At 39.5% G+C, this 12,546-nt stretch overlaps 2 protein-coding genes across 7 annotated transcripts in view; one reads left to right on the top strand and one right to left on the bottom strand.

Moving 5' to 3' along the window:
- rock1 (Rho-associated, coiled-coil containing protein kinase 1) overlaps positions 1-12,546 on the bottom strand; it is a 37,043-nt gene that overhangs the window by 24,107 nt on the left and 390 nt on the right. For 3 of the 6 annotated variants that reach the window (XM_010729220.3, XM_027290592.1, XM_027290595.1), the window contains exon 1: positions 2,454-3,525. In XM_010729220.3, coding sequence (XP_010727522.1) covers positions 2,454-2,546 — 93 coding nt within the window. In that variant the 5' untranslated portion in view covers positions 2,547-3,525. Of the gene's footprint in view, positions 1-2,453; positions 3,526-12,546 lie in introns of those variants that run through there. The other 3 variants (XM_010729221.3, XM_027290597.1, XM_027290590.1) reach the window with 2 other exon arrangements.
- Positions 7,560-12,546, top strand: part of greb1l (GREB1 like retinoic acid receptor coactivator) — a 37,070-nt gene continuing 32,083 nt past the window's right edge. The window contains exon 1 of the mRNA XM_027290572.1: positions 7,560-7,840. The gene's annotated coding sequence lies outside the window, so the exon portion shown is untranslated. The remainder of the gene's footprint in view (positions 7,841-12,546) is intronic.

The raw sequence follows: 12,546 nt of genomic DNA, 5'->3' as shown, positions 1-12,546 counted from the left end.
ATGAAAGAGGGATAAAAACACAGAGAAGCTAATGCACCCCAAGTGTCAAAGTAAGAACAAAGGCCTGTGCCAGGAGGCCTTTATCCATCTCAAGAGACAAAGCCCTCGCAAAACAAGTTCAAACATATCAACTGAACCATTTTAAATTTACCAAATGATGAGGAAGACTCCACAACTGAAGAACTGCTGTGGAGTGTTTTCAACAAATTGACAAAACACACCATGTCCTCCATGCTGACTTTCAGAGACACCAGCTAAGGGGAGTATGTTTAATCGAGACACATCATCTGATGAATTGATTTTGACGCAACATGTTGACTGTTGCCGGCAGAGAAAAACAACATACGGACAGTCCTGTGGCCCTCGATGTCAGTGAACATTTCACGTGACAATGTCAGGAATTCTGTCTGTTCAGATTGGCTCTTAGAGGCCTGCCTAGAGCACAATGATTGGAGAGAGGGGGTCGCCCATCCAGATAAGGCGCTCTTCTCTCCCAGCAGGATTTATTTAGGGGGTGAAGATAAGGACGACAGGGCTGGAATACCGTGCTCAATAGGCCAAGCCCAGGGCTGAGTGGTATTGGTGCAGGCCAAATGTCACCATCACACAACACAAACCAGACTTCTATGGGAAAAAATGTATAATCCCAACAGGGCTGGGCAATGCCAGCTCAAAACTCAGGTACAGAAACATGGCCAGTAAAAAGGCCTGCATTGTGCATTCTGATGGAACCTATTACTCATAGCCGAGCATGTTGGCTGCTTTATGAGTTAAATGTCCTGATTCACGGCATTCAGAAACATGAGTCTTCAGTCCACATAATTTTGGTTTATGGGTAGAGAGCAGAGCCCACACCCAGCTACCTCAGAGCTGCCTGCCTGCTCTCAACTCTCTCCAGACGTGCAGAATGGCTTTGGGACACACAGGGAACTCCAGGCCGGTCAAAGACAAGAGGTTATTTGATTAGCATGGAATTTTATTAAGCTGTGGGTGGAGTTGCATGGTGGCAGAGAGAGCCTCAGCAAAAGGCCTCCATTCATTGATCAGGCGAGATTGCAGAAAGGGGGGAAAAAAGAGGAACAACACCCTTGTGTGTGTGGCTGCCAGCAGGAACAGTCCCCACAGCTTTTTGCCATTAAAAATGCAGAGTGTGTGCACTTTTAGGTAAGTTTAATTGCCTCTTGCTGCAACAGGACGGGAGGTCATAGAGACGAAGCAAGTTTACTTTTCAAAAGACAAGCTATCTACAGCGGCCTATACAAAAACAAGTTGGGTGGGTGTGTGGGTGGGGTTTTAGGACAAGCCCCTTTCCCCAAAACAGCTTCCCTGATGTTCTTTTGCATGGCATGTCAGTGTGACAACACCTGAATTAGTTTAAATGAAACTACAACCTGTTGATTAGTGAATCCTAGGCAAAAACAACAACAACAACAACTCAGTTATACCTGTAAACATTCCCTGAAAAGTCAAGCCAAAATGTTCCATCCAATTACACACAAGAATGTCGCTTTCATCACCCCAAGTCCGAGTGCAACCGAACCCATGAGTCACTAAAGAGCCAGATCCCTGTGAAAACACAGTGTGCCACTGTCACCCAAGCCGAAAGGCTTCTGATATCAACAAACACTTGACACAACAACATCCCCTTGGCATCCACTCCACGGTGACTCAGTTCCTGGGATTGCCTGCATGTAATAAAAAACCCAACGAAAGGTGTTGCTTTATGGTGTAGCACGTGGCAGCAGCAGCCGCCGCCTTCTTTCCTCAAGACATGGGGGGAGTTGTGCTTCACAATTTCTGTTGTCTCCCCCATAGACAGGAAGCAGAGTTCAACTCCAGCCAACAGGTGTACTGATGCAGCTGGAGGCCTGCAGGTCGCAACAGGCTTTGGGGAGGCTGCTTAGATAAGTAAATGTAGACAAAACAGAACAGCGCATCTAACCACCTACTTCCTAATGATATAAAAAAAAAAGGGGGCACACGGAAACCAATCCAGATTTAACAGCACGATTAGTTTTAAACCTAAAAATAATCTGACACAGAGGTGTCTGTATTGTGGGCAACAGAAACACGGTTCACCATCTGTCAGTCTGTTCCAGATTACCACTGCTTTCTAATTAGTTGCTGAAGCTGGGTTATCAAGTAATCATGGTTTAAAAAAAAAAAAAAAAAAGAGCAATCCTACTTTAAGGCATATTTGACTCATTGAAAGAAAGTGTTTCCAAATCATTAACATATATAAACATACACACACACGTAGGCAGTCACAGGTGTTTAAGTTGATTTAGTGTTTGAGTCAAACTGGCCTGTATCAGCACATTCCTTGAGTGACAATTGAGACGACTTGTTGGTTTCGGAAAGTATTTCTGCTCCAAGGAGTAGACTGACCCCCGGACTCAGGCTAAGCTGAACTAGCAGAGCAAAAGCATTAGCTTATAGCAACAAAAACTTACCAGAAGACAATCCGTGTTTACTTCTGACTTTGGGTCTTTCAACATGGCATCGATTTTTTCAAACCGAGCCTCCATACTTTCCCCGGCAGACATTTTTTTGGGTCGGTGTTTTAAACTCAAAAGTCTCCCCCGGGGTGTGTGTGTGTGTGTGTGTGTGTGTGTTGAGCTTGTGAAGAAAAAACAGCTCACTTTTTTTTTTTTTTTTTTTTTTTTAAAGCGAGGCTGGCTAGCTAGCTTTAGCAAAGCAGCTAGCTAGCCAAATGTCCCTTTCCTTCGTGTGAACTTTTCCACTTCAGAGGAAACACATCGTCCTCGTCGAGCTTTCGCACACGATGAAACGTTTAAGAATGTACAAAAGCCACATTTTCAGAGTCGAAAAGGTGTTTTTCCTTTCCCCCTTCTCTCTCTCTCTCTTTCTTTCTTCCCTCCTTTCCTCAGTATGAGTAGCAAAACAACTTCAGTGGCAAAAAAGATTAGCCAGCCTCCGCAGGATGCCACTGTTACGGATAAGGGCTTAAAAACCGTTGGTGCATCCAAACAGACAAAAATAATAATAATATATAACGTCTATTCTTTTTTTTTTTTGGAGGAGGAAAAAGTTAGTCCAGGCCTGTTTCCATGTCTGTGCCGAAAGAAAGGCTGGCCCTTTTTTTTTCTTCTTTCTTTTTTTGCAGAAAACGAAAATACAACCTGGCAGCTCAAAAGTAGAAGTGGTGGGAAAGAAACCAAAAAAAAAAAAAAAACTTCTGCTTCTTCCAAATTTCGCTCAGTTCGAACGCGGAGTCGTTACAACCGATTTTTAACGGCAGTCCTTCCGCCGCATCCCGTGCACTGTGTCACTGTGCTGTCGGCTTTGTTTTCCCCCTCCCGCGACACCCACTCTGTCCAAAACGGCTTTATCCTCTCCAGCTTAGAAGACGTATAAACCCGGCTTCTGATATGTGTTTCGGAGAAAGAATAAAAAACCAGCAAGACGATGCCCGATTTTCTCCCACAAGCCTGACCAACATGTCCGCCTTCCTGTTCAAACACCCCGGAGAAGCAACTTCAAAATGTCAAGTACTGCGCATGCGCCCTGTCGCATTCAAAAGAGTTCACAGGCTGTGGTGGAAACATGTTGCTGCTGCTGCTGCTGCTGCTGCTCACACAAATGTTAAAATGTAATCTCATTCAACAGCTGCCCTCCAGGGGAGAGGAAAGTTTTTTTTTTTTTTTTAAACGAATCATTAATATTAATTATTAAGATCCTTCAAAGTTTTATTCATACTCATCAGTGTCCACATGGACTACAGATGCACTTGATCAGGGGCGCCACCAGGGATTTTGGGCCCCATGAAAAGATATCACACCGGGTCCCACCATCACACAACCATGTGCAGTTTTTGTGACCACACCTCTACCTGTGAAGACTTGAACTCTCTTATGGTAAATGGTAAATAGACTGTACTTATATAGCGCCTTTCTTTACACTACATATCTCATTCATACACTGATGGCATCGGCTACCAAGCAAGGTGCCAACTGCTCATCAGTTTTTAGGAGCTAAGCATTTATACGTATTCACACACCGATGGCACAGCCTTCAGTATCTTGCCCAAGGACACTTCGACATGACTCTGAGCCACAGCCGCCCTATCTTATAGTCCGATACTAACTGTACAATATCTCCTGACACTGAGCTGTGATAATATAACACTGTGTAGACATACAGGAAACATTCTGCATACAGATAAAGTGTTTAATTATAAATTAAATATTCTATTAAAACCCATAAATGATATGTTAATAAAAAAAATAAACTAATGTTTTAATATTTTTTCAGGGCCCCTGTCAGTCATGGGCCCTCAGAATCGTCCTAACTTTTCGCCCCCTAATGGCGCCCCTGCTCTTGATTCTGGGTTATAATCAAATATTCTGTTGTATTCAGTCATGTAACGTATCCACATGGGTTACAGATACTCTCTGGATCATATTTAAGTGGCATAAGCGATTCTATCCTCATAATGGAACTTTATTTTCATCATTTATTAATAAGAATATAAACGTAATAACTGCAAAGACTTTCAGGCATGTTGTTTTCTATTAGATTACTACTAATAATGAAAAATATTCATGTTGATTACATATGCTCTTAGAGCTGAATCAAAATCAAATATTATATTCTGTGATGTAAAGTATTTATATGTGTTACAAATACCTAATAATTCTGGATCATATTTGAATCTATTCTATTCTATTTAATAATGTAAAATCCTCTTGTTTCTGGACCATAATTAAATCACCAATCATTTCTCTAAAATTAACCATATCCATGTTCTATGCTCTTGGTTTGGTTGCTATAAAATAATCCTATTCTATTCAGTAATGTAAAATATATGTATAGCTTACATATGCTCTTGTTTCTGGTTCATAAATAATTCTGTTCTGTTCTTTTCTTTTCTTTTTCCTGTTTTTTTTAGCGCCCCAGCATAGCTGTTGCTCTCACTCCTGTGAATTATATTAAAAGGACAGTTACTGTTAGTCATAGTAAAGCAAGACTTGATAGACTTGATTCACGAGATATAATCTCAAAGCAGCCGTTACGTCAGTGTGTTGGCTATTTATTTATTATTTCCTCTGTGTCACAGTTTAGAACAAAATGACAAACAGGAAATGCTGTCTGTTGCTCCCTGGGGAATGGCAGCTAGTCTCATGTGGGCTATGGCTTATTTGACTATGATCTATCTATCTATCTATCTATCTATCTATCTATCTATCTATCTATCTATCTATCTATCTATCTATCTATCTATCTATCTATCTATCTATCTATCTGTATTGTACTTTACATAAAGAAAATGCTCCACAACTATTGTTGTAACTATTTTATTTTAGTCCTTTATTAATAAGAATAGAATAACAGTAATAACTGCACTGACTTTCATCCACACTGTTAAAAGATATTTTTGTTATCTCAGTCCATTTTCTTTCCCTCTCAGAGTCTGTTTATTCCGCATGTCATCCAGCAGAGGGCGACGTTGTCCAACTCTTAATGTGAGAAGTCACTCGCGTCAGAAACTTGAGGCCCGTGATCTTGACTTTAATGGTACTGAAATATTTACTCAACCTACTGCCACGTGTTTCTTTCAGTCCCTTTTTAAATTAATTACTTTGCAATTACAATTTATAAAGTTCATAGAGTTTTGCACCTTTCACAGAGAAAGCTCATAAAAGTGGAAAGAAATGTATAATTAAAAGAGTAAAACATGTAAATCATATATTATATATGTTGTGTAAAGGTAGCATCTATTTAATCAACGCAACATGAAGCTCTCTGCAGCGCAGCCTGGACTCAATGCATCAGTTCTGTATTTCTACCAATAGAGGGAGATATTTCAGTTGTTTAAAGTAGCATGTACGTAAACGTATGTATGCACTGTATTTATGCATGCCTATGTATATCAGAATTAATGGTTTAAAATCAGTTCATTTGTTTGCACTTATTTTGCTTTTTTGATTATTATTTTATGTATTTCCTTTCCTATCTCAGTCATCTGTCCATGACATTTTGAGAGGACCTATTTAATATAGTAAGATACGTTTGTGTTGTAATCGTTCCTCCCCCCACCATTGCATTAGAGCAACAAGCTGATTTTAACTTTTTCTTCCATTCAAGCGAAACCAAACACTGGTTGCCGTGGCGAAGACAGTTGTAAATTGGACATTGGACAGACATTCACTCCGGATCCAGCAGCTTCTTAACTCTCGTTTCATCCAGTGTTGGCAGTAAGAGGAAGGGATCATCAATAAATTAGTGTTAGAATAAATGAAACAAAAAAAAGAGAAGGTTCTTTTTTTCCAAACCTTTGGACTGAATACTTATGTAAAAATTTAATTTGATCATTAATGGTTGAATATTTACATTTTATAATTGCAGTTTTTGAGGAATTTTCTGTTTTATATCGATATCTTAATGGAAAATTCAGCTTTTTTCTTCAATGCTTTTGGAACTATTGTATCCAAATCCCAAGCAAAATGTATCATTACACAGGCCACATAGGACAAACCTCAGAGGGTGGTGAAAAAACTGATCACGCAGATGGAGCTGCCATCCATGGAGGACCTCTACATGACACCAAATGATGCTGTAAGAAAGCCTGGCAGACAGTACTACAGCATCCGGTACTGCATTGTACAGTACTACAGCATCAATATAGACTCAGAGACAGTTTCATAGGCAGCAGACTGCTGAACTCTTGAATTTGCTCCCAAGCTCATTGATATGTACTCAATTTACTTGCACCTTATATATACATAGGCACACACAAATGCAAGAAGAAGAAGTCACAGCTTCAAGTAATAGCAAATATGTGGTTGACCCTTAAAACGGTCTACAGAATAGAAAACTGACTTGTGTGTGCAGCATATTCTGCCCACATTCACAGAGACAGGCAATAGTCACTTTCCTGCTTTTGCATATACGTGACCACAGCCTAATTCGGTATTGGTTCGGAGCACAGACTGTTCTGAATGCAGAATTTCAAAGAAAATTTAAATAGAAAATAGAAAAGGCACAATGGAAAATGAAGCCGTTTTGAACAGCAAAGAAGCTTAAAGTTAATTATGCATAACTTTAAACCATAATATCATTTGAATGGGTTATTGCTGCCATGAAGTTGGGTTTTTTAATATGGGCGCTTATGGAGATTGACTCACTTCTGGAGCCAGCCTCAAGTGGCCTCCCGAGGAATTACAGTTTTTAAGCACTTCTGCATTAGCTTCATTTCCCACAGATTTATTTGTCCATAAGAGCTTTTTAATTGCAACCAATGGAGCTTCCTCCTGCTGGTAGATTTCAGACACTACTACTACTACTACTGCTTTACAGCTCTGTCCACCAATCGTATGCATGGAAGCTATAGAAAAAAAACACAAAAATATTTAGAAAAAAAGAAAATAAAAGAAGAATAAATTCTTGAAAAAATGCAATTATTTTCAAGTATTTATGCAAAATAATTTAACATTAGCAAAAAAAAAAAAAAACAAAACAAACTTAAAATATTGATTTGATTTCACTCAAATAAAAAAGTAATTTTTTGATGGTCCCTAAGTGAAAACTGTATCTGGAGTTGATCTGACGTCCTCTTACTGCCACTGGGTAAAACTAAAGCCCGAGCTGATTCAACAGTGAACTAAAAACTAACTTCACCACGGTTACGTACAGTAACCTCCTGACGTCACTTGGCGGCTCCCTCGCTGTGAGCAGATCAGCTGTGGCGGAGCAGAGCGAACCCAGCAGCGGCAGCAGCAGCGGCAGCAGCGGCGGTGGTGGTGGTGTTTTTAGTGGTGTTGTTGGAGCCAGGGAGCTACATTATTAAAAGCACAGACCCGATTCCGTGTGGATTAAGGTAGGCATTCATGCTGCTTTTCTGTGTCCTCACACTGTGGCCTGAGAAAACATGTTAGTGATCATAAACAAGGATTGTGACGCTCTCCGGGAGGATGGTCGCCCTGCAGCCTGTTGTCTGACGAGGCTGAAACAGATGCTTAAAGTTTGGTTCATCGGTGAATTTGTGATTATATGTGATTAAAGCTGCTGCAGGTGAAACTGCACAGGGTTTATATATAGGGAAGAGGGTAATTAAAGTATGACTCGAGGTAATTTATCATGATCAATTGATTAGTATGCCTGTTTGAATGCACGAAAACACTGCATGAATATCGTATTTTTAACCATTATTTTCAGTTTCTTCTTCATGCCTCGTTGTCTGGCTGTCAGTGATGCTCGGCCACTGTGTGTGTAACCTAACCTACATCCAATAGCCCAATTAACCTTTTAATTAACGCATTTGTAAGTGTTATATGAGTGTGGAGCTTGAACATTTGTGAAACCTGTAGTAGAGAAGAAGTCCAACTAAACCTGATACAAGGTCAGCAGTCAAATAATTTACCTTATTCTATATAAATCGCCTATGGTGCCTTATAATTATGCATTAATATATTAAATTTCTCTTAAATATCACTCCTGATGATGAAACAATCTTTTCAAGTATATTTGGAAGCTGGCCACAGATTTACACATTTGTTGAATATTGTCACGGTTGCCTAAGGCTCAGTGTTGAAACAGGCTTCAGCAGCGTAGATAAAGTCATATCAGATAACAGTGACCAGGAGATGTATTTGGTGGTTTGTCATTGTAATTACAGGCAAACCAGTCTGTCTTGACTACATCTAATCTGCCATTCCTCATGTTTCATGTCCCAAAGGTTGCATTCCTTATGTCTCCACCACCCCCTTCTCTACGTTCAAAATGTCAGGAGAGATAATGACAATTACATGCACATCTCAAGGTACCAGACGCAGAGAGGCACTAAAGATATGGCAACTTTCATTTCAAACACTGAACAGCCACTTTTCATGTTAAAGTACATTATTTATTATCCATTTATAACAATTAAGTCAACTTTTGCTTTTAAATATTTGTATGCATGATTAGAAATATTGTCTAAAAGCCTAATTGTTCCTGCAACCAACATCCTCAGAAAAGAGAAAGACTTCAGAGACAGGTAGGCAGGCAGGTAATATGTGAGGACGTGTTCTGTACGAGCAGTGTGGATTGTGAATTTGCTGGGTGGCCTGTTTCGCATAGGGCACGTGCAGCTCTGTCAGAGAGGGCGAGGGCTGAAGGGGTCAGGGGGCTCTGAACGCTGACCATCTGGCCCTTGGGGGGCCAGTTTCCTCACTGGCTGCCTTTGTTCCTGGCGAACAATTGGGACTTAATCTGGGAGGAGATAAGTAAGGCCCCCGTGACACCACTCCTGCGCTCGGACAGGTTTCCCTCTTTAGCCTTGAAGGAGACATCTCTGTCCCAAGATGCTTTGTGAAAGCCTTGAGTTGTTGAGGTTTAGCAGTAAGCATTTTCTTTGTGTGATTGTCTAAATTAGCTCTGAGATTACTGCAAGTGAGTTGGTGAGAACAGAAATTTCTCAAATTTCTTTATTGTTTTCCTTTTGCTGTTGTAAACTTTAAGAAAAAAGGGAAATTCCAACCATATTAATGAGTAATACACCAATGCAGTCTCTCTCCTTGTTAGAATAAGTCAATTTTTACCTATTTTTATTTAACGAAATGAGACCTACTTAACCAAATATCGAGCAATTTATTGATTATAGCTCAAACTCGAAAGATGCCATCTTAAAAATAATAATTCACCCTTTTTAGCATTCTCAAAATCCTGTTTTAGCTTGTCATGATCATAATTGACAGTTGTTTTATTGTGCTGTGAGGTTTTCCAAATAATACAACATGTCATTTCACATATGAAGAAGCTCAGCCAAGCTGTGGACAGATGACGTTTTAAATCCATTTGTACAAAAGGAAAATTGTCACCAGGGTAACAGATTGATTTATTTTGTCTCATTATTCCCTCACGATCATTTGGAGCACATCAGGACTGCTCCTTTGCTGTTAATGACGGGTCCTTTCTCGATTGGCCCTCAGTACATCTGTTTAGTTTTCTGGGGGAAAATCAGAAAATTTACGTTCGTGTTGAAAGGCAGTGTTTTTAATTCACATTTATTGTTCTCTGTTATGACAAGCTCATGTGTGAGAGATCGCCCGGGTTCATATTTCGTAACAAAAAGGCACACTTAACAATTGATTACCAATCCAGTCAGAAACAAAGAGGTGTCAGTTTTTGCTTTGGCTACGTCCAGCTCCAGGAACATATCATTTTGAAGATCAATCACTGAGGTAAAACACCCTCACGGATCATTCACAGGCCCAGTTTAGATCACGAAAACACCACTGGGACTAGTCAGCAAAGCAGCCAGTTGCTTCTCTTGATCCTTTCAGAAGTACTTCTTAGTGATTGTGGACCTCACTGATCCTGAGTACAGATGGTACAGGGGACAAAATCCTAAATAGAGAGATCAGCACTATTGTTTCACACTGTCTTCTTAGCTCGATGGGAGAGGATCCAGAAAACGGGTGGTCCACAAAATAGCTGTCATTCATTTAAATGCTAAGACAAAAGACTGGACCATCTTTTCAAAAATGTCCTTATGGCACGTGCTTATATTGACATGGATAGATGATTGTGTGTGTTTTACAACAACACACTGTATGATCAAAAAATACATAATCAAACGCCAGAGGTGGAAGAAGCATTCAGATCTTTTAAAAAGTAGCAATACAACAATGTAAAAATGCTCACTTAAGTAAAAGTCCTGTGTTAAAAAATACATAATAATTAAGTAATATCAGCAAACTGTTCTTAAAATATCACGTTAGTATTAATTGTGCAAAGAATCTCCTCTGTGGTTTTATATATCACATGTTTGAGCAGCATTCTGATGTTGTAACTGTTGGAGGTGGAGCTAATACTAACTGCTTTGTATAGTTTTGTATATACTCTGTATGAATGCGTCATCTTTTATATAGATTATATATTTTGTGTGCAGAATAGAAATCTGCAAAGTGACAATAGCTCCATCAGATAAATGTAGTAAAAGCACATCATGTAGCAGGAGTAGTAACTCATTGTTTTGAGTGCAGTACTTGCAGAAAATGTCCTTAAATCTATTTGACACAAAGTTGGAATAAACAAATCACATAGTGTATTCATTTTATAGACAGTATACAATCTGTTTTAGCAGTAACAGTGTCTAATGTACGTCAGAAAGGTTCAGTTAAGTCAATTAAAAGAGCATCTTGCTGCTGATCTTCAGCCAGATGTGTTCCGCATCGATGCTCGTAAACTTTTAACCTGTCCTTTTTTATGAAGGGTCAGGAACACTGTGTTCACTTATAGTGCCAATAAAAGAAAGAAATATTCACAGACTGTAACGGTAGTGTCGGTGTGGTATGTTTTTCATTCTGCAGCAGAAAGTCAGATCTACATGTGGCCAGATGAGTTTCAATTCAAGCTGTTATCTTGCCATTTGAAGAGTTTGCTGTATTTCTCCAACCACTCCAAAATATGATTAGATTTATGTAATGATTTGCTTCTTGCTATTTTGCCCGTATGATTTCCACAGACGACTAAAATACATCAAAGGATATTAGAAAGTGGTCATCTTCTCCTGCTCTGGCCTTTTGAGTGACAATACCCCCTCTCAAAAAAATGCAGCATGAAAGAGAAGTGAGGGAGTGAAAGCATAGATAAGGTCTGGACAGGAGCAGGGGAGGCTGATGATGGAAAGTGATGGGAGACTAGGTTAAAACATATGTGGGAGTGATGAAGAGTGGAAAAAAAGCAGCTGGATGCAGACAGATACACTTTTATCCAAACCTCACACTTGTAGCTGGACAGTTTAGTGACATGCAACAAGGGTGGAGAGTGCACAGGGTGGAGCAAAATAAGATAAGATAATTCTTTATTGATCCCCCAGAAGGGAAATTCTGGTATGAAAATGTAAGACAAACTGTATGTACTGTATGACGGTACATGACACAGTCGACAATTGGATCATTAAAGCCAATCTCACAAAGGCCTTTGCCCCTCCCCCGACTGAAAGGAGATGTCAAAGGTCTGTGACCTCTTCCATTTATGTGCATTGATCCCTCTACTGGGGGTGGGGCTTCCTCCTCAAAGCCCACCACCATCAGCTGTTATATCTTAGTTTCACCTGCAGGAAGTGGAACAACTATTTAATTTTGTGTCCATCAATTGTTTTTGTATTAGATTAGTAACCATACTGCATACTGACTTTAATGCAGTGGAAAAGCGACAAATCAGAAGTGTACTCATATATGTCTGGCTAAATTCTCTATAATATCTTAAATTGTGTAATGTTTAGAGTTGGAACTGTTCAGTCAATCAAGAAAATGAATCAGTAGCAACTTTAATACTCAATTTTAAGTCGTTTTCTAAGCAGAGTTGCAACGAATTCACTCGTTTTAGCTTTCGTTTTAGCTTTTACTATTATAAATTAAATGGATTTTACAGACCAAACAATTATTTAGGACAATAATCGGCAGATGATTATAACGTTGAACATTAAAATAGGTTAGTTGCAGCTCCATTGTAAGTACAATTAGGAGCTACTCACAACTAGAAAACCATTTCAACAAAACGCTATATGCACTATAGGTGAAAAATATATAGTATGTT

This window comes from Larimichthys crocea, chromosome II (assembly GCF_000972845.2).
Source record: "Larimichthys crocea isolate SSNF chromosome II, L_crocea_2.0, whole genome shotgun sequence".
Classification (NCBI taxonomy): Eukaryota; Metazoa; Chordata; class Actinopteri; family Sciaenidae; genus Larimichthys; species Larimichthys crocea.
The sequence above is the reverse complement of the archived record's forward strand: the minus strand, read 5'-3'. Positions and strand labels throughout refer to the sequence as shown.